A 22,388-nucleotide genomic window follows, 5' to 3' on the forward strand; every position below is an offset into this window, starting at 1 on the left:
TTGGAGAGGATGTGGGAGAGTTTGAACATTAATTCATTGTTGGTGGAGCTGTGAGCTCATCCAAACATTCTGGAGAGTGGTTTGGAACTCTGCCCAAAGGGCTACAAAAACGTGCATAACCTTTCATCCAGCAATATTGTTTCTAGGACTGTATCCCCAAGAGATCATAAAAATGGGAAAGGGGCCCACATGTACAAAAATATTTATAGCAGCACTCTTTGTAGTTGCCAAAAATGTGGAAATCAAGGGGAATGATGAACAAAAAGACTTCACAGAGGCCTGGAAAGACTTTTATGATCTGATGCTGAGCAAAAGGAGCAGAACCAGGAGAACGTTGTGCACAGCCATGAGCACAGTGTGAGAGAATTTTTTCTGGTAGACTTGGATCTTGATAGAAATGCAAGGACACACACACACACACAAATCCCAACAGTCTTCTAAGGCAAAATGACTTCCTCATTCAGAGGAAGAACTATGGAATTCAATCACAGAATGTAGCAGATCATTTTTGTGTATGTATGTGTATTATGTTTTGATTTGTTATGTGATTTCTCCCACTTCTTTTACTTTTTCTACACAGCATGACTACAGTGAAAATGCATTCAATAGGAATGTATGTGTAGATCCTGTATAGAATTGTATGCCGTCTTAGGGAGGGAAGGGGGTTTTGGGGGTAGGTAGTGGGAAACAATCTAAGTTTTATGGTAGTGACTGTAGAACATGAAAAAATAAAAAAAAAGAAAGGTTTGAGAGAGAAGAGATATTAACTGAGTACCATACTGAAGGTCTACACAGCCGTTGTGCTGACCTCCTTGTCATTTGCTTGTGAAGCATGGACAGTCTACCAGCACCATGCTAGGCAACTGAATCACTTCCACTTGAACTGTCCTCAGAAGATTCTGAGGATCACCAGGCAGGATCAGGTAACAGATACTGACATCTTTGCTCCAGCTTAACTACCAAGTATTCAAACTATGCTTCAGAGAGGGCAACTCCGATGGGCTGGACATGTTGTTCAGATGCAAAAATGTCTGCCTGCCAAAAAGACTATTTTATGGAGAAGCTGCATGGGGTAGGCAATCACATGGTGGCCAGAAGAAACAATACAAGGACACTCTCAAGGTCTCTCTCAGAAACTTTGGATTTGACTGTTCAACCTGGGAGACACTGGCACAGGACAGCTCAGAATGCCATGCCCACATAAGAAAAGGTGATGTGCTCTTTGAGCAAAGTAGAATTGAGACAGCACAAAATAAACACAGGATGTCCAAATTTAGGATACGCACCCCAAATTTTCATAAGGACTATGTGTGCCCAACCTGTGGTAGACCATTCAGAACCCCTATTGGTTTGATCAGCCACATTCTGACACACTGAAATTTCACTTTACTATGGTGATGTCATTTTGGTCTTCTTTGAAGAGGAAGGACAACAACCAACCAAACATAATCCTTCCTCTACCACTTACTAGTTGGAGACTGATTTTGGAAAACTCACTGCTGTTCTAACCTTAGTTTCCTCATCTGTAAAGCATCTGAAATAATACTGGTCTACCTACTTTGCAATGATAAGAATATTATCTGGAGTATCATGTAATTACACAATAATAATATTAGATAGTGTTTTCTATGTGCCAGGCACTGTGCTGAGCACTTTACAATTATAATCTCATTTGAGAGGGACTAGTATTTTCCCTATTAATCCCACTTTGCAGTTAAGGAAACAGAGGATGGACCACCTTCCCCAGGGATGATCATGAATGATGGATGATGAGGTCATCTATAGCCCTTAAGGGCTCAGTGTAGGAGTTTCCACCACAGACTCTTTGAAAACAACCTCACCTTATCCCCAACTCATCAACCCCACATTTGTGTGAGGGTTTGTTTTCCTACCTTGGAAAAATTTCCACTCATTCTTAGGGCTAGTTGCTTGGCAATCTTGGATCATGAGGGAAGAACTGAGGATAGGTTTCCCAGGACTGCTCTCCAGCTTCTGCTCTAGTTCTTTCCGCAGGGAATTGTTTGCTTGGAGGCTGTATTGCAATTGACCTCGAAGAGCCTGGACCTCGGCCACAAGGGTGTTCAAGTCCCTCCTCAGAGTCCCTTGCTGATACATGTCCCTTCTGCAAGCTGAAAGATCAAGGGACAATTTGGTGGAATTGTTTGGGAGTCACATCCTGTGGAGTCACATCCTCCTCACAGAACTCCTCCTACCCTTCCCAGCTGACTCCCTTTTTTCCTACTTTACCACATCTCCCAATATTGGCACCAGTCTCTGAAGGCTTGAAATTTTGGCATGATCTTAAGATCCATCATTCCTCTCCTTCCCATCTTATATGCAAGCTATCATTAAGTACTACTCATATTCTCTTTGACATGTCTCATTTCTATCCCTTTTGAACTACAAGCATTCTGAACTCATATTCATCTGATCAGTCATAGCCGGATTCATTGTCACTTCACTCTAACATCATCGTATCATTTTGGTCCTGTTCAAGGACAGAAGAAAAACAAGCAACCAAACAATTGCTGCTTCTCTCCAAGAGATCATCATCCCATTCCCACATTACCTGCTTCCTGCAGTTGCTCTGCCCTGCCACTAATTTTACCCTCTGACATCCGGAAGACAACATCTAAACCCTCTTTCAAATTACAGCTTTGTGTAGCCATAATGCACCCTGCCCCTCAACTCCAGTCTTCTGTAGGCTACATTTCAACACGCACCATACAAATTTCCATCTCTGTTGCTGTTCCTTCTCTATCAACTTCTCCAAATCTTACCCTCTCCATACCAAGCTCATCTCATTTTTGTGCAATACACCTTCTCTAACTTCCTGTTTTTATTTTCTCCTTCTATTCAAAGGGAGGGAAATTAAGTGATGGTTAAACACACTTCTTTCATTAAGTTCCTTCTTTAATCCATCTTCACTTTTTTTAAACCCAAACTCGTGATTTCCTTTATTCAGGAAACTCCCGATAGGAGCATACCACCACCAATGCCAATCTGTAACTTAGCATTTCACACAAGTGCTCAAGGTCCCACAGTCTGTAAATGTTAAGAGGATTGGGACTCAGACCTCCCTGACTTCACCACATCACAAAATACATAAGATTATTAGGGGAGAATCAGGTGTATAAATTGAGCCTTAAAGGAAACTTAGGATTTCAATAGACATAGGTGGGCAGGGAATGCACATCACGTGCAGGGACATATCATTGCAGAGCAAGAGAGGGGAGATGGAGGGTGATGTGTGAGGAAGGAGAAAAAAGCCACATAAAATGCTGTCTCATATTAATAGCTAAAGCCCCTGTACCATTTTTATGTGAAATACCCTCAAGGCAAGTCTTCCTTCACTTTATATTTAAGCAAATAAATTTTGTAACCTAAATCCGAAGTTTTAACTTATCCCCACTAAATAATTTTTAATCCAGCCCCCTATTTGCTATGGCATACTGTCCCTCTTAAGCACCTTGTTAGTGACCCTTAAGTCTTTTTCAATATTTTATTTTCCCCCCAATTACATGATAAAACAAATTTTAAACATTTCAAGAGACAGTTTTGAGTTCCAAATTTGATTCCACTACTAGCCCCCTTCCTGGGACAGTAAGCAATGAGATTCCTGATTCAATTTTGTCTTGGTGAAAGTCACGGACATTGTATTTGCCAAGTGTCAGTCAGTCTAGGTTTAGAAACCCCACTGCCTCTACAGAAAACATATTCTACTGCAATTTCGAAATATTATATTGCCCATATGGTGGATGGAGAAGACTCCCCCAGCTTTTCTGGGCTCTGGATCAAACTACCAAGTAGGTATTAACAAGAAAGATGAGCTGCAGGGTTTGGGCTATAGGTTGGATGTCTGCATCATGAGTACCTGAAATCTGCTCACTGTGAAACTAAGAATCCAGAAGTATTCTTCTACTTGAAGGCAATGCAAGTAGATTTCTTTAAAATCCAGCCTATAACTTGGGCATTTCAAGAATTCACCCTGAATTTGTCTTAAGTAACGTGGCTGGATAAGGTTGAATTGTGTTGTCTTGCTGTCAGGGCTGCCTAGACATGAGCCTAATCACAACCTAGACAGCTCATTCCTGTGCTTTGTGTTGGAAAATGTCTCTCCTCTTTTCCCCCCAACCCCAACGCCCCTTTCATGGTATCTTTCCAGTTAGGAACGCTGTATCTCTGTGCAAGATGGAGTTCCCAGGCAGAGAGCTGGGGTAGGAAGCAGACGGAGACTAAATCACTTACCCTTCAGCATCTCCTTGGAATTCTGGTACAGGGTTAGGTAGATCTGCAGCTCTGACTGCAGGGACTGGAGGACTCTCTGGTTCTCCTCACCCTGTTGCTGGAAGAGGATGATTTTGTGTTGGAGCCTACCAGGAAAAAGAGCAGGGCTTAGGAACACCTGGGATTCCACAGGGCAACAGACCCATTAGCACAGCATCACTGTGAGCTAGTGATACTCTCTAGAAGTAGGTGCCTTAAATTGGAGTAGGACACAAAGAGAACAGCTACCATGAAGTCTTTCAGTGTTAGAGCAAGAAAGATGCACTGCATATCACTGAGGGGATTAAGAGGCCCTCAATAGAATTCTAGGTATTGACACAGGGGCATTGGATGAAGTACTGGACCTGGAATCCCAAAAGACTTGACTTCAAATCCTGTCTCAGATACGTTCTGTGTGACCCTGGAAAAGTCACAGAACCTCTCTCTGCCTCAGTTTCCTCACTCATAAAAGGGGGACAATGATAGCACTTACCTCTCAGAGTTGTTATGAGAAACCAATGAGAAAAAAATGGTAAAGATCATGGCACAGTGCCTGGCCCATGGTAAGTGCTATACAAATGTTAGCAACCATCATGATCGTCATCATCATGATCATCATCTTTTTTATCTAGTTGAATCTTCAACCACCCTGGGAAATAGGATATGAAGGAAAGTGAGATTTACTGAAGTTAAATGGCTTGGCCAGGGTTACATGGCTGATAAATATCTGAGGTAAAATGGGAACTCAGATCTATCTGATTCTAGTTCACTCTAAGCCTCCTACGTACTGTGCCACCCTGCTCCCAATTTGTTGTTCAGTCGTGTCTAACACTTTCTGACCCCATTTGGGGTGTTCTTGGCAAAGATACTGGAATGGTTTGCCATTTCCTTCTCCAGCTCATTTTACAGATGAGGAAAACTGAGGTTGAAGTGACTTGTCCTGGGGGTCACAAAGCCAGCAAGTATCCGAGGTCAGATTTCAACTCAGGTCCTCCTGACTCTAGGACCAGTGCTCTCCCCACTGTGCATATAGCTGCCTCTCACTAGTCATACATGGAAAGAACTGGAGGTTTGTCAAGAGGGATTCTCATGCATTTAGGGCAGGGGTGGACTGGTAAAAGTTTAATTGCCTGAAAGAATTGTACACCACAGACTTTCAAGTTTCGTATGCATTCCTAACATTTTTTCTATCACTTTCTTCAATTGAGACCAGGACTTTTTAAAGTATTTCCACCCAGGAACCCTGTTCAACTTTTAGCATCATTGTTGGCATTTTGTGGCCCATTGGCATGCATAGTGCATAGGGTGCATGCTTTATCTTCAGAACCAAGGCTACAGTGAAGCGTTGCCAGACACACTCCAGATCCATTATGGGTTTGATTTTTAAGTAATTTTTGGTTGTTACAGGCTCAGAAATCTTTTGTCATTGCCAAATTTTTCAAGACCCCATGTGAGGTCGCAAACCACAGTTGAAGAAGCACTGCTCTAGACCATGAAGAAAATACTATATCAAGCCTTGACATGTAGTGCTTGCTGATTTCTGAGGTGTAAATACTCACCGTGAAAACTGACCATCTGTGTCCCGGAGCACGTCCCGATGGCGTCCAGCACACTCCTGACTCAGGACTTGTTACAAGGGTAGTTGGGATCAGAGGCAGAGAAAGAAACTCTATCTCCTAACAGCCTGCCTCAGCAGTCTGGCAGACGGTATGAGACAGAGGGCTGCCGTGCCCCTAGACAGGCCTGGCTCACCTGCTGTTTTCCTCCTGGAGGGAGTGCTGCTCCTCTCTCAACTGCATGATCACCTGCTGCCTCTCCTTCAGGTCCTCAGTCAGCAGCCACCACTCAGCCTTCTGTACCTCCAGCGTGGCCTCTACATCTTGAAGCCTGGAGTGTGATGCCAGCACATCCTCCCTCAGATGCTGCAGCTCCCTACAATGCTCTGATGGGGCAGAGAAGACAGATGTGGGTTTCTGAGGCACCGAGGTACCTAGACCCCTCAGAATCTCCCAAGCCCCACCACAGAAGATGAGAGCTTTACCACAAGAGACTTGGCAAACTGAGAGAAGGGGAAAGGGGAGGGAGAGACCCTATGCCTGCAGATGACTATCAGGAGTAGGAAAACATCAGACTCTACCAAAGGGCAAATGGACAGTACTTTCATAGTCTTAAGTCACAGGTAGTGACTTCAAAACAAAGGAGCAACTGGGCACTCAGCTTAGCCTCCTGGAATGGAAAAGCTCCACCTGCTTGTCTCTGGCAAAATTTTCTATACAATGTGCTTGAGAAGACATGCTGAAAACGCTTGTAGTGATTATGGTGCTTGGTGCAGTGGTCTCAGCTATGTCTGACTCTTGGTGACCCCATTTGGTTTCCCTAGAAAAGATAAGTTTCTTAGCAAAGATGAATGGAGTGGTTTGTCATGTCCTTCTCCAACTCATGTGACAGATATGGACACTGAGGCAGACAGGGTTTAAGTGACTTGCCTGGAGTCACACAGTGAATAAATATCTGAGGCCAGATTGGAACTCAGGACTTCCTAATGTAAGGACTCTGGATGCAACATTCAATGCAGCTCGTACATGAAGCCAGATAATAAGGATACTGCTAGCTTATATTAATAGATACCCTTTAGGCACCATCACATTGGAGGGAGCTGGGTAACCTGATGGGTAGAGAGTTGGACTGCAGAGTCATGAGGACCTGAATTCACATCCCTCCTCCCTGAACTGCTTTCAGTCTCAATTTCATCTGGAATTCAGAGGCTAGTCATAACTACTAAGAACATGATAACTTCTCGTTTATGATGGGTATTGTATTTCTTGCCTTCTCAGTGGGTGGGTGAGGAGTGGGGAGAGGAAGAAAATTTGGAACTGAAAATCATTTTTTAATTTGAATTTTTCAAAATGCTAAAAGAGAAATAATAAAGGATCTTTGAAAAGACCTTGAAGTACTATATAATAGGGAGCTATTATTAAATATTGGATAAAACAACACTAAGGCTTAGGTAGAGCAAATCATAATTATCTTACTTTGACAGATGAAAATCAAAGTCTAAGGGTGCAAGAGAGAGAAAATTCTCTGTGTTATACAAATAGGGAATGACAACATCAGGACTCAAACCTAAGCCTTGTGTTGCTAAGGCTGCTTGTTCTTTACATCATACGTCTCCCTAGCTCATGACTCACCTAAGGCAGCTTGACCAGGGCTATGGCATCTACAGTGTTCACATCTATGCCCTCCCTGAACCCAGGGATGTTCTCTCATGGAAGAAGCAGTCCACATTCAATGTCACTGTGAGAATTCTGAGTATCATGGAGCAATGGAAGCAGCTTCAGGATTTCCCCCACAGATAGAGGAGGACATTGTCTGGGGTCTTGTCCCTCTTACCTTGGGACAGGTGTTTCAGCTGAGTTTGTAGGTTCCCCTTTTGTGCCATGAGAATTCTGATTTCCTTGCCCAGCTGGGACACAGACTCCAGGCTTGGAATGGGAATGCTAGAGGAGCAGCCTGTTGCAGGAATGAAGCATTGGACAACTTAGTTGAGTTATGCACACACAACATCTGTACTGACTTAATGACTGGCTCCTTCTTGATCCCCAGTGCTTGCAACCCACCACAGCCAAAGTCCACCCAACCCCACTTTTTCTCTTTACAGGGTATTTATCTGGTAGTTCTAGGGAATTCTGTAAACCAAATATACTTAGAATTGTAGGGAGGCATTGGAGGAAGTTTCTCATACTGTCCTTGAGGATGGGATGGAGAGGGGTGGGGTAGTTGAAAGTACAGGTAGGTGGATTTCAAATGGATTCAATGACTGGACTAAAGCAGAGAGATAAACATGAACTTGTAAGGAAGTCTCTGGGAGAGTGCTTGAAGGGCCTGCCGTTGGCTTTGGGGCATTCGCTATTTTTCCATATGACCTGGATTGCCCTTGGAGTAAGAAATGGTATGTTTAATTCATTTGCAGGTAGTTCCAAGGTAAGAGGGATAGGGAACATGTTGAATGACAGAGTCAGGTCAGCTCCAAGGGAAGGGAAGAGAACAACCATTACTTGAGTACCTAATACATGCTGGGCACAGACTAAGAGTATATATACTGTCTCCTTTGATCTTCACCACAATCCTAGGAAGTAGGTGCTGATTATGAAAGACTAGAATGATAATTCAAAATCTAATCCAATCAAATTTTTAGTGATGAATGTAGAATCTTATTTGTAGACGTCAAAAAAAAATCAATAGGATGGAGGAGCTATGAAGAGACAAGTAAATAGAGAAAAGAGCTGGGGAATTTTGGAGAGCTACAACCTTAGTGTGAATCAATGATATGATGTAACAGCTAAAAAAAAGCTAATGTGATTTTTTCATTCCTCAGTGAGATTATATGACCATTCAAAGAAGGTGAGTCTAATAACATACACAGAGAAAAAAAGAGATGGAGTGGATGTCATGATCTTGCGCATATTGAAGTAGACAAGTAGATAATTGCTCATACTATGATTTGTCATGAATGGGAAGCCCACTGAGTTGATTCTTCTCATCCAAATATTTTGGATAAGCACTCTAAATGAATAATAACCTGTCTCTGGTTCACGTGTTTTTTTTCCTTGTTTTGGGGGGATGGAAATCAAGGTGAAGTGACTTGCCCAGAGTCACACAGATAAAAAATTTCTGAGGCCAGATTTGAGTTTCAGTTCTCCTGACTTGCAGGGTCAGTATTCTCTTTACTGCACTTTCTAGCCAGGCCTTGGTTCACATTGGAGAAGCTGTACAGAGCTTTCCATGATCCTCAGCTGTAGACCTCAGGAGGCACTGAAGCTCTGATTTGCTGATTTCCATGATGTAAAGGCTCACATTGAAGATTTCACATTTGACTCCCTGAAGCTTATAGAATCTGACTCCAGCTCACTGCTACATGGCAGGGATTGGGACAATACAGAGATGTTATAGAAAGAAAGATTACAGCAGGGAAATAGCAGGGGATGAGTCATTAGAAAGCTGAGGGGCAGGGAGATGGGTAATGATGGGAGGGAGGTCATCTTAGAACACACCTCTACTGCCCAACCAAGAGACCTTTAACAAAGTGGAGAGAATCGAATGACAAAGAAGAGTAAGGGTAATAATAATAATAATAGAAAGGAAACAAACCAAAAACCCACCTTGGAGGTCCAAAGACCTGAACTTGGTTGCTGATTCTCTAAATCTCAGTTCCCTCCCTTTTAAAATCAGAACAACAAGATCCAAGATACTTCCAATTTCATGAGGTTGTTGTGAAGATGATGGATGTGAGATAATCAATTACAAGTCAGGAGCCCTGGCTTTTAGTCTTGGGTCTTTCACTCATTGGGAATATGACCTTATAAAGTTCACCTAGCCTTTTAGAGCTCGAAGCCTCTTCATCTACCAAATAAGGAGGAGTCTGAAAAAGATGATTTTCTGGTCCCTTCCACCTCTATGGTTCTATGTTAAGGAAGAGCTGTGAGGAATATAAAGATTTATACAGATGTCAATGAACACCTTCATCAGGAAAAAATCCTAAAAAGACAGGCCCTGTGCCTTACTTGCCACAGATCAAGCACTGTAACCCTTGAACTATAAGAAAGACCCAGAATTAAAATGGGCCTGAGCTGATTTGAATTTTTCTTTCCCACAACCGTTGTGGTAGAGGAGAGCTCGTCCTCCAGCTGTTCGCTAAGGAGGTCATTAATGCAGACAGATTCCTCCAGGTTTTCGTGGAGCTTCCAGGTCTCACTGAGATGTTTCTCTAGCAAATTAGCCCCTGTGTTTGTCCCATCAGGATACACAAATAGGAATTGGGAGGGAACTTGACAGGAAAGTGAAGGAGAGTCTGGGTGCCTGTCAGTCAGTCAGTCATTCAAGATGGATTCAGTACTGACTGAAGGGCAAGAACCTGTCCACAGTAAGTCTTGGTTTTCAGGAAATTTTCAATAGCCATCACCTTCCTCCTGTCATGGTGCTCCCCCTCCCACAGAGCATAAGACCACCCAGCTGAATTGTCTCTAGGGATAGAGAGGTACAGAAGAAGCCATTAGACACAGGCAAGAATGGAGGGAACAATTTAAAATGGGTCCTGGGTGCTTGTCAAGAAACCTGCTGAAAACTTGTAGTCCATTTCCTGATCAGAAGGAAGGTTTCCTGTTTGAGAACAACAGTGGGACCAAATATCCCCTAACATGTATATGATAAATATCCATTGAATAAATTGAATTTTTCTACTTATTTCAATGAGAGGATAGATATCATGATTACCAAAATTTGCAGATAAGTGCATATTTCCCAGATGAAGTGTGGCCTTTACCAAGTTCCATGGTGTAAATGCTTGCATTGGGTGAAAGGTGAAAAATTCACACTGAAAATCTAATAAGAGTAGAGATGGGTTCTGCTAAAAGATGGGAAGGGCTCACAACTCCAGCTAAGAGAATTGGAATCCAAAAGTCTCCAGAGGTTGACACAAGGGACTAATTTCAACAAAAGCCATCTTAGCCAAGACAAATATACAAAGCCTTCAGAGCACACATAAAGAAGAGGGAGTTATTCTGACTAGCAAATGGTGTGAGTGAAAAAGTCAAGGGTGGGGAGGGGTGAAGACTGTGAATGTATTGCAAGCTCCCAAGGAGGGAATATGTGTGACTTAGGCTGTTTAGTGTTGAGAAAGAGGAAGGTGGTGGTTTGATTATGAGTTACCCTGATCAGAGCAAATCTAGAGTTTGGTGTTCAACAATTTTTTCCAGAGCAAGGCAATCAGAATGGTGAGAGGATTTAAAAGTGTGCTTTAGGAGCATCAGCTGAAGGGACTGAGACTGAGTAGCCTGAAGGAGTGAAGATGGAGTTGGGGAGGATTACTAAAGGATGGCCACTGTCTTCAAATACTGAAAGTAGTCTCCTACAGAAAATGGATTAGACTTCATCTGTTGGAGCCTGGAGGGCAGAATGAAATGGGACTTCCAAGGAGACATATTTGGCCTCCATGTATAGGGACTAGACTGCTTGATAGTTGATTTGAAGTAGAATTGCTGATTTTGGTAGTGAGTTATCCCTCCTCACTGGAGACCTTTGTTCACAGGCTAGATGATCACCAGCTGGAATTGTATAAAGAAAATTGATACTCTGAAGGGAAGTTTCACTATGACGTTCTAAGATTTGTGGATGGAATTTTTTGCTGGTGAGTCATTTCATTGCTTTCTCACTTCTTGTGATCCCTATTTGTGGTTTTATGGCAGAGATATTAGAGTGGTTTGCCATTTCCTTCTTCAGTTCATTTAAAAGAAAAATGAACTGAGGCAAGCAAGGTGAAGTGACTTACCCAGGATCACTCAGTAAGTAAGAGTCTGAGGCCAGATTTGAACTCAGGAAGATGAGTCTTCTTGACTGCCAGCCCAGTGTTTTTTTTGCATAGTGCCACCTAGCTGTCCCAATTCCATGTGCGTTTGCGGGTATTGGGCAGAGGAGGTATGAATAGAATTTATACTTATCTGTTGAACAACTTATGCTGAGAAATCACCCAATAGGGAAAGCCTAGTGGTCCCACTTATTTAAAAAAAGAGAGAGAGAGAGAGAAGATTCTGTAAGATGACAGAAGAGTTTAGAAAATTCCAAGTTCTCCATATTTGTTCCACAAACCAGACAAATGGTAGCTCAGAGTGAACACAGAGCAGCCAAAAGAGACATAGGTAGAACAGTGTTTGTCCTGGGACAATTGGACAAGATCCAAAGAAAGATCCCTGCAGGTTCTGAGGAGGGAAGTATAAACACCTCAACAAAAAGTCCTGAGAGCTGCTGGGCTGGGAGGTAGCTTCACCTTCAGCCACGGGAATATTCACCTCCTGGATAAAGTGGAGAGTTGCACTGGGGGTGGGGAGGAAGGAGAGATTAAGGAGGTTGCTGTTGACAAGGAATACTAGGTCCAGCTGTGTGGATGAGATGCAATCTTGGGCAAGAAAGAACCAGTATACACCAGGTGAGTGCAGAAGCAGTGGAGCAGGGATGCTGGTGCCTGTGGACACTTACAGGAGAGCTGAGTCCTTGATCTTCATTCCAGGACAAGGGGAAGAACTGAAGGTTATACCACTGCAAGGTCATCAGGGAGCAAGAACATTTCCAGCATAGTGAGCCTGGGGATCCTACTTGTGATTTGGAGGGGGAAAGGAATAGGGAGGTTAGGCTCTGGGCAAAGCTCAAGAAATTACAATAAGAAGGATCTGAGGCCACAGGCAACATTTACCAAACCCCACTATTACAGGTGATTATAATACAAGGTGCTAATTTTTTTTAAAAAGTGAGGAGTGAAAGGAGAAAGAATCCAACCATAGACAGTTACTATGGGAACAGAAAAGACCAGGGTTAATGTTCAGAGTAGGATACTGAAGCAAAGAGTAACATCAAGTGAATAACTGCCCAAAAAACATTCCTAGAAGAACTCAAAAAGACTTCAAAAATCAAAAACAGAAGTTGGAGGAAAAAAATTATAACAATCCAATTAATACAATATTATGAAAAGAAGGTCAACCAACTGGAAGAGGAGATCCAGAATCTTAAGGAAGAAAACAACTCCTTAAAAATTAGAATTGGGCATGGAGTAGTCAGCAAAGTTATAAGAGACCAAAAAATATTCAAACAAAATATTAGGAATGAAAAAAGAAACATAAGAGAAAGTGAAGCATCTCATAAAATAATGCAACTGATCTGGAGAATAAATCAAGAAGATAAAATATAAGAATAATGAGATTAACTTAAAGCTATGATTTAAAAAAATGAACCTTGATACACTAAAAAAATGAAGAAAATCACTAATGCTTCAGGATTAGTTTCAGAATGAAAATTTAAATGGAAAAAATTCACTGATCACCACATGAAACACATCCAAGGAGGAAAACCTACAGAAATATCATAGTCATATACAGGAATCCCCAAGTTAAGGAGCAAATACAACAAGCAGCAAGAAAAAAACAAAAATTGCTAATATGACAGAGCCACATTTAGAATTACACAAGACCTAGTATCAGCTACACTAAAGGACTGCAAGTCTTGGAACACTATATATCAAAGAGCAAAAGAAGTGGGGTTGTAGCTGAAAATATCAAAACCTGCAAGGGATAATATAATGCTGAATAAATAAAATGATATTCAATGAACTGACAAACTTTCAGGATTTTTTGGCAAAAAGAACAGAACTTAATAAAAATTTGACACACAAAATCCAAGGTAAACATTGAAGAATAAATTACAAGGGACTCAATCAGGACAGATTGTTCACTTCTTATACATGGAAATGTAAGCTATATGTCTGAAATTTTTATTAGGAATTGAGTAGTTCAACAGAAAGATGATGATAAACGTGAGTATGATGTGATTTGAAAAAGTAAAATGGTATAAGAAAAGACAAAAAGACTAATTATCTCATACAAATGCTATGAAAAAGAAGAATTGATACAGAGGAATGAGATGTGGGAATAGGGCTGGTAGTTCTAGAACCCTGCTCTCCTTGGGAATGGGTGAAAGAGGGAACAATACATATATATTTAGAAGGGTATATTCAGAAAGAAATAAGAGGATAAAGGTATACAGAGTAGGGAGAGCACAAGGGAGGGATTCTTAGAGGGAACCCTACTCATATCACATCTGGTTAAAAGAGAGAACCATATATCCATTTGGAAGAGTATAAAAGTCTTCTTAATTGACATAGAAATAAAAGGGGGATAGAATAGGTGGGTATAGAGAAGTGTGTAGATGAACAGGAATGGAATAAAGAAGGAACAACAGATATATGTGCAAAGATATAAAAATCCTGGAAATTCAGAAAGAAACAAGAGGGGAAGGGGATAGGGTCTGGGGAGAGGATAAGGGAGGGATTCGTGAAGGGGGGTAGGGTAAGGAACAGAAAGGAAAAGAGCAGGTAGAAGAATAAAGCAGAAGAGTCAGGAGGGAGAAGAGGAAGGAGAGTGAGGAAAATAAACAAGTAATTCTAATCTAGAATGTGAATGGAGTGAATTCACCTATAAAATGGAAACAAGAGATTAAAAATTGGAATTCAAAAATGTTACTTTGAAGAAAGGCTATAAAAATGAGCTATTCACAAATTTATAACATATAAGTCAGGAATACACATAATTATGTAAAAACAAAATGCAGAGGTAGTAGTCATGATCTCAGCAAAATTAAAGCTAAAACAGAATTAATCAAAAGAACAAAAAGGAGAAACTATACTATGTATCAGCCACATTAATCATTTTCAATTGATTTTTAAACTATTTTAAATGTTATCTTAAACTATGGAAAAGAAACAGGCAGTTTAAAGTTGTAATATTTCTGTTGTATAGGAAATGATGAGCAGGTGGATTCATAAAAGTGTGGAAAGACTTGGACTTATGAAAAAAATGCTATCCACGTTCAGAGAAACAGAGCACAAGTGGAAATAAGCATAGTATGTAATTTACCTATATGTTTATATATATATATATATATATATATATATATATATATGTACATGTATATGTGTGTGTATGATTACAGATACTTATGCATTTATGTATATGTGTATGTATATATGTGTGTATATAAATGTGTATATGTGTATGTATACATATACACACATATAGACATATACCTCTACATGAAATATCCACACTCAGTTGTGCTGTCTGGGGAGTGGGGGGTTGGAAAGAGGAAAAAAATAAATTAAAAAGTGTACAGGAGAAAACAAAAGAACACCTAGTAGGAAGCAAAGAATATATGGATAGCTCTGAAAGCAATGTGTAGGATTTACTACACATGTTTTCTTGAAATGGAAATTTATTGCTTTATATTGAATCTTTTTATAAGTTCTACTGTAGAAATGGCAAATTTTCTTTTCTTAATTTATCTTCAAATTCAAAAGAAATTTTAAAAACATTTAAAAAATAAAAAGAACGAAGTTACCAAAACAAAGCCAAACAAAAAACCTTACTTCTCATATCTACTGACTCACACCTCTAACAAGAAAGCTTGTCATTCAATAATTTAAGAGAAGTCTTGAAATATTAATGCTCTTGAGAGAGAAGATAACATTAACATTCTCTCCTGATGGCTGATCCTTTCCCAGAGCATGCTGGAGAAGATGGGATTAACCTAGGGGTCAGTGGTACAGGAAGGAAGTGTGGAACTCAGTCCCTTCACTTCTTCATCTAACTGGTCCAACAGGACATGATCCTCCAACTTAACAACACTGTGCTTTAAGCAGTTCAGAGTGATCTCTAATTCCCTCTCAAAATCATCGTGGACTCTGAGCCTTAACCCTGGAGGTTGGGGGGAGCTTTGTCTGCACACTGTTCTTCATACTGGGCACACTCACTGGGCAAATCCTCGTCTGAGCTGGTTTCCATCTCAAAAGAGAGCAAAGAGACTCTGCTTGGAGGGCGATGGGCTTCAGTGAGGGTGTGGCTGCTGGAGGGAGTCAGGGATCGAGCAATGTGTTGGGACTGCAAGACCTCAATCACTTCTTCCTCTTCTTCGAGATCTTGGCTGAGCCTGTCAGTCAGGAAAGGTCAGAGGATGAAGGTATAGTCGCCTACAAGTGACCACTGCCAAAGCTGTCCCCACTAGAAAGCTCATGACAAGGACCCCAGAGACAGAAGGAAGGATGGATTCCTTCAGGAGAGCCAAAAAACCCACCCCATCACACCTTTTTGGCTTGGGTGGGAGCAGGGGAAGAGGATGAAAGCAGTGACTCAGAACACCTGCCAATGAAGCAAATACAAGGAGTTCACAAGGCACTGGAGAGATGGATGTGTGTTAACTAGCAGACCCAAAACCCTGCAATAGCTGGTCAAAAAAAAATTGTTCTTTCCTTTGCCTGGATAAGTATAATCGTTCTAAATCAAAATCTCTTTCTAAGGCAAGGCAGTTTTTGAGTTATCCATCTCTCAAGAGATTCAACTGTACTGTTCAAACCTGTCCCTGAAAAATGGGAGCACCCCCTAGCTGATCTTCCCATTCATTTTTCCCTTTCCAATCTATTCCATATGCAGCTACCAATGACATTTCCCTAAAGTGTGGGTCTGCCATATGACAACAAAATGCTCCAAATAACCAATAGAGAAATGAAAATGAATGCAACTCTGAGGTTCTACCTCACATTCATCTGATCAGTAAAGCTAATAAAAAGAAAGAATGACAAGTGCTGGAAAGGCTGTGGGTAACTACACACATCAATGTGGCTTAGTGAAACTTGCAATTGCCACAGCTATTCTGGAAAGCAATTCAGAACTATGTCCCCAAATTGCTAAACTGTAAATGTGTCTTTGACTCAGGGTGCAGAAAGAAGCAGATATTTTTGTGGACATGGCCAAAGAGGCAATGTGTTTTTCTTGATGATGGACATTTATTACAAGGGCTTATTTTCATTGTTCTGTACACCCCCTCCTCATGGAGTGGGAATGTGGGGAAGAGAGAAAATAGATTGTTGTTAATCCCCCAATTTTTTTATTTAAAAAATGTAGTTTTCACCAGGTAGCTATGCTCCTCAATAAACAACAGCATTCCCTATTACCTCTTGCCTATTGCCCCTGCCTCTCTTTCAAGGATAGATTACATAGATGGATGGATGGATGGATGGATGGAGAGAGAGAGAGAGAGAGAGAGAGAGAGAGAGAGAGAGAGAGAGAGAGAGAGAGAGAGAGAGAGAGAGACAGATAAATGAAAACTTTAAAACAAATGAGTCTAAGAGAGAAAGAACCTTAGTGTTTCTGGCTAAACCAGAGACAACTTTTATTTATATTCATTCTGAAACAATCATGGTGGAAAAAATGACCAAAAGAGCTTGACCTGGGACGTATTGTGGCGCTGTTAAGTGAGGGTGGTGGATGAAAAGACCTCTAAGATCCTTTCCATGTCTCAATTTGTAATTATATTCCTCACTGAAAGTCAGCCTCTCTTGGGTTCTGCCCTCCTGAAATTGGTTTCCTTCTTACCTTGGCCAGGTGGCTGATTTTAGCTCAACTGCAACCTTCCCTTCCACCTGGGATTTTGGAAGTTCAGCCTCCACAAGGGACACTCTCTCGATGAGGTTCTCTTGTACTTTTCTTGCCTGCCTCTCAGGAGAGGAGAAGACCCCCATGGTATCCGATTGCAACACCTCATTGAAGGAAGAAGGCAGCTTTTCTAAGGGTTCAAGCAGGAAAATTGGTTTGCATGGAAAAAGGGAAGGAAGTGCCCACACCCATACTCATCTCTCTCTGTCTCTGTCTCTCCGCCTCTCTCTCTCTCTCTCCCTCTCTCTCTCTCCTCTCTGAAATTTTTTTTTTTACCAGTACTGGTGGTTTCTTCTTCCTTGTTCTCATTCTCTCTTCCACCATATGTCTCATATCCCAAGTCCTGGAGATCCACCTGGACCTGCTTGCTCTCCTTTTTCACTCCTGGCTCACCTGGAGAAGAAGAGAGAATGATTGTGTCTGTCAGAGCCTCTACTCTCTGTGAGTCTTGTAGTGTCATCTACATTATCACATACAGAGTGGGCATTTCACTTCTGGAACACCACATATGCTTTATTTGGATTCTAAGAGAAGAAATTTGTTCCTGCTCAATCACTGATTAGGGAGACTCCTCCCTCACAGGACAAGGGGAAGTAATGCTATGCTTGAACTTGGAAGAGCTGAGGGACATCTGTGCCATTTACTACTTGTGTATAACAGCAGGGAAGTCACTTTGCTGCTCTGAGTTTCCCCATCTGAAAAATGGGTCTTCCTCCCACCTTACACTCTGTACCACATGAAGTTGCCATCAGATTAAAAGAAGATGGTAAATATATTAAAAAACATGCTGTAACCATGGAAGTTGTGACATTAATGAGCCCTGTGTTAATGGCTAATTCTGCTTACATCCATATATCATTAAGACACTTGTTTTAAGTTTTAGCTGTGAGGATGGGTGAGTAGAACTTAATTGAGGAACTAACTGAAAATTGTAAACAATCTGGACCAGCAGTCATGACATTAGTTTGCAAAAGACAATAGATTGTTGTGTGTGGATAAAGAGGAGTTGGTTAGCCGGCCATTACAGAGGCAGAATGACCTAAGGATTTTATCAGAAATCTCAAAATCTGGATTAAGCTCCAGTTCCCTTTAAGAATGCAAACTAGATCGAGTTGCTTCACATCCATGAGCCTCAAGTTTCCCATCTGTACATGGAGGTCAAAAATACCCTATCCTCTTTGCCAGAAATGTGGGACAGACAGAATTCATCAAAAAGAATTTTTAAAATACCTATAAAGGATTTCCAGTTCCAAGACCCAAGATGGCAGAGTGATCAGTAATTGCTATCTCCCTCCCCTTGTTGACCTTGACAATCCCAGAAAAAATCTGCCTCTGAAAAACCCTGGTAGAGTGGGAGCAGCAGAATGTGTAAACATACTCATAGCCCATGAGTCAAGGAAGATTGCAAAGGAGAGTCCCTTTTACCGTGCTGATGGGGACCAGTGGAGGAGCAGAGATGTCCCAGACAGCCCCACCTCAGCAAATCTGGAGAAGATCCTGAGCCCCAGTGGTGTGAGCCCAACAACTGTCTACCCCAGGACCCAAGGCATGCCACAGCACCCTAGGGTAAACAGGAAGACACTAGCATAGTCAGCATCATCAACCATGGACATTGCCTATGCTCTAGCTCAACAGAGGAGATCTCCTGTGGCCAGGCCACCCCTGCTCAACACTCAACCAGCTAGCTCCATGGTAACTGTGGAGAAGACCAAAAAGACCTCTTCTGGTGTCTGCTTTCCAAGCCCAGCCAGCTCAGCACCAGCTAACCTGGAGTATTTTAGCTTCCAGTTGAAAGAACTAGAGGCCACAACAAACAAAACCTCACATTCTAGGCACAGGAACTGTGGGATAGAGTCCCCTGTGCCCAAGATGCAGTGATCTACTTTAAAAGCCAGGAAAAGGGTGATTATCATGAGCATGAAACAAAGCAAAAAGACCATAGAATCTTTCTATGGGGACAAGGACCAAAACACAAATACCAGTGAGGTCATCACTGAGACTGTACTCCCATCTGACACTTCAGAAGGAAATATGAACTGGTGTATAGCACAAACATCCTTTTTGGAAGAGCCCAGCAAGGATTTGAAAAGTCAATTTAGACAAACAGAAGAGAACCTGAACAATGACTATAAAAATATGAAAAAAGAAATCACAGAAAATATTAAAAGGACAACTGGATACATGGAAATGGAAGTATAAGATCTACCTGGAGAAAACAACTGCTTCAAAGGAATAATTGGACAGATGGAAAAGGACAAGGAAAAATTAACTGAAGAAAATGATTTGATAAAAATTGCAATTGGGCAAGTGGAAGCTGATGACAATAAGAGGCATAGAGAATCAGTCAAACAGAATCTAAAGAAAGAAAACATAGAAGAAAATGTAAAATGTCTAATAGAAATAACAGCTGACCTGGAAAATAGATCCAGCAGAGAAAAATCTAAGGATTATTCGCCTACCAGAAAGTCATGAGGAAGAAAAGAGCCTGGACAATATCATTCAAGAAATCATCAAGGAAAAGTGCTCAGAAGTCCTAGATCCAGAGGACAAAAGAGATATCAAATGAATCCACCATTCCCCTCCTAAAAGTGACCCCAAACATAAAAAAAGGAATATCGTTGCCAAATTCCAAAGTATCAAGTGAAAGAGAAAATACTCTAGACAGCTAGAAAGGAAGAATTCCAATATTGAGGAAGTACAGTCAGGATCACTCAAGACTTTGAAGGTACTACAATAGAAGATCGAAAGAACTGGTTTATGATATTCCATAAGGCAAAGGAGCTGGGACTACAACCAAGGATTAATGACCCACCAAACTTGGGCATAACATTTCAGGCAAGGAGATAGACATTCCATGAAATAGGGGATTTCCAGACCTTCCTGATGAAAAGGCTAGAACTCAACAGAAAATTCAATCTTCAAAAGCAGGTCTCAAAGGAGGCCTAAAGAGGTAAATGGGGAAAAAAAATCTTGTTACTCAAAATGGGAAATCTGTTTACATCCATATAAGGGTAAATGATACCTGTTAATCTTGAGAATTGTACATTTATTATGAAATATAAAAGAGATATACATAGATAGAGGGGGTGGGTATAAATGAAAAGATCTGATGATAACAAATGTGATTCAAGGGTGCAAAGGGATTCTAATGGGAGATGTGAAAAGGAGGAGACAGAAAAAAATAAATTCCATCACAGGAAGAGGCACAAAAATATATTACAGTAGAGGGAAAGAGGGGAGGGAGATAAGCATTGTTTGAGAGGTATTCTCATCTGAATGGATTCAAGTAGGGTACAACAAACTCAGTTAGGTAAAGAAATGCAGTTAGCTCCAGAGGAAGCAAGAGGTGAAGCTGGAAAGAAAAAGGAGGGGAGGCAAAAAGAGAGGGAAGAAGTAGTAAGGGAAAAGGGGATTAAAAGAGAGGGAGGCTGAAAGAAAGGAGGGAAGACTGAGGGATGCAGTGGTCAAAAATTAAAACTGTTTCATGCAGGGGAACGGAGAAGGGAGAAATAAAAGCATAAACAAGGGGAAAGGGATTGCAGGGAAACACACATAGTAATCATAACTGTGAATGTGAATGGGACGATCTCTCCCATGACATGGAAAGAGATAGCAGAATGGATTAAAAACCATGATCCAACAATATGTTGTTTACAAGAAATATATTTGAAAAGGGGACATACACATAGGGTAATTGTAAAAGGATGGAACAGAATATTTTGTGCTTCAGCTGATGAAGAAAAAAGCAGGGGTAGCAATGCTAATCTCAGAATAAGCAAGAGCAGAAATAGATCTAGACAAAAGACATAAGGAAGGTAAGTATATCCTGGGGAAAGGCACCATAGACAATGAAAGAATTTCATTACTATACATATATGCTTCAAGTGGTATAGCCTCCAAATTCTTAGAGGAAAAGTTAGATGACTTACAGGAAGAAATGAACAGCAAAACTATAGTGGGGGACCTCAACCTCCCACTCTCTCCACTTGGTCAATCAAACTTCAAAATAAATAAGAAAGAAGCTAAGGAAGTGAATAAAACTCTGAATAAGGTAGATATGATAGATCTCTGGAGAACATTGAATGGAGATAGAAAAGAATATACCTTTTTCTCAGCAGGACATGGCACATATACAAAAAGGGACAAGGTACTAGGGAAGAGAAACTTCAAAATCCAGTGTAGAAAGGTAGAGATAATCAATGCATCCTTCTCAGATCATAATGCGATAAAAATTAGATGTAATCAATGGCCATGGAAATATAAACCCGAAACTCACTGGAAACTAAACACTCTACTCCTAGTGGGTTAAACTCCAAATTACAGAAACAATCAATAATTTCATTCAAGAGAGTGACAATAAGGAGACATCCTCCAGCAAAAGCACAACAGCTAGAGATAGATAAAGAAATCTCGTTTAAAACTATGGTAGACACTAGAAAGTATCTGGGAGTCTAGCTGCCAAAACAAGATGAAGGACTAGATGACCACAATTACAAAACACTTCACCAAGTAAGTGCAAAAATATCAGTTGCTCATGGGTGGGCCGAGCTCATACAATATAAATGAGAAATCTACCTAAATTAATTTACTTATTCAGTGCCATACCAATCAAAGTATCAGAGAATTATTTTCTTTTTGTTATTGCAGATTTGAATATCTTCTTTTTTATTACTTTCTTATTTTGTTTGTTTTCAGTGATCTACAATCACTTCTATCTTAGATTTTTACCCCTCCCCCTCCCTTCTTCTCCCCTACCTCCCCACTCTATCCCTAAAACGGCATGCAATTTTATATAGGCTCTACACATACATTCCTATGAAATGCATTTTCACCATAGTCATTTTGCATGGATGAAGCCATTCCCCAACTGATGGGCATCCCCTTGATTTCCAGTTTTGGGCCGCAACAAAGAGAGCTAGAAAAAATAATAATATCAAAATTTTTCTGGAAGAACAAAAGGTTCAGAATATCAAGGGAACTCGTGAAAAAAAATGTTAGAGAATGTAGCCTAGCCCTAATAGATCTCCAACTGTATTATAAAGCAGCAATCATCAAAACCACTTGGTACTGGCTAACAAATAGAGGGGTAGACCAGTG

The 22,388-nt window shown here is 40.9% G+C and overlaps 1 protein-coding gene across 5 annotated transcripts in view; it reads right to left on the reverse strand.

Annotated features, from left to right (window-relative positions):
- LOC140527548 (myomegalin-like) overlaps positions 1-22,388 on the reverse strand; it is a 65,248-nt gene that overhangs the window by 17,833 nt on the left and 25,027 nt on the right. For 4 of the 5 annotated variants that reach the window (XM_072644563.1, XM_072644562.1, XM_072644560.1 and 1 more), the window contains 7 exons: positions 17,568-17,684; positions 17,232-17,421; positions 15,614-15,789; positions 7,657-7,776; positions 6,019-6,208; positions 4,249-4,373; positions 1,893-2,129 (listed from right to left, as the gene is read on the reverse strand). In XM_072644563.1, coding sequence (XP_072500664.1) covers positions 1,893-2,129; positions 4,249-4,373; positions 6,019-6,208; positions 7,657-7,776; positions 15,614-15,789; positions 17,232-17,421; positions 17,568-17,684 — 1,155 coding nt within the window. The remainder of the gene's footprint in view (positions 1-1,892; positions 2,130-4,248; positions 4,374-6,018; positions 6,209-7,656; positions 7,777-15,613; positions 15,790-17,231; positions 17,422-17,567; positions 17,685-22,388) is intronic. The other variant, XM_072644561.1, reaches the window with a different exon arrangement.

The sequence above is a fragment of the Notamacropus eugenii genome, chromosome 2 (genome assembly GCF_028372415.1).
Source record: "Notamacropus eugenii isolate mMacEug1 chromosome 2, mMacEug1.pri_v2, whole genome shotgun sequence".
Classification (NCBI taxonomy): domain Eukaryota; kingdom Metazoa; phylum Chordata; class Mammalia; order Diprotodontia; family Macropodidae; genus Notamacropus; species Notamacropus eugenii.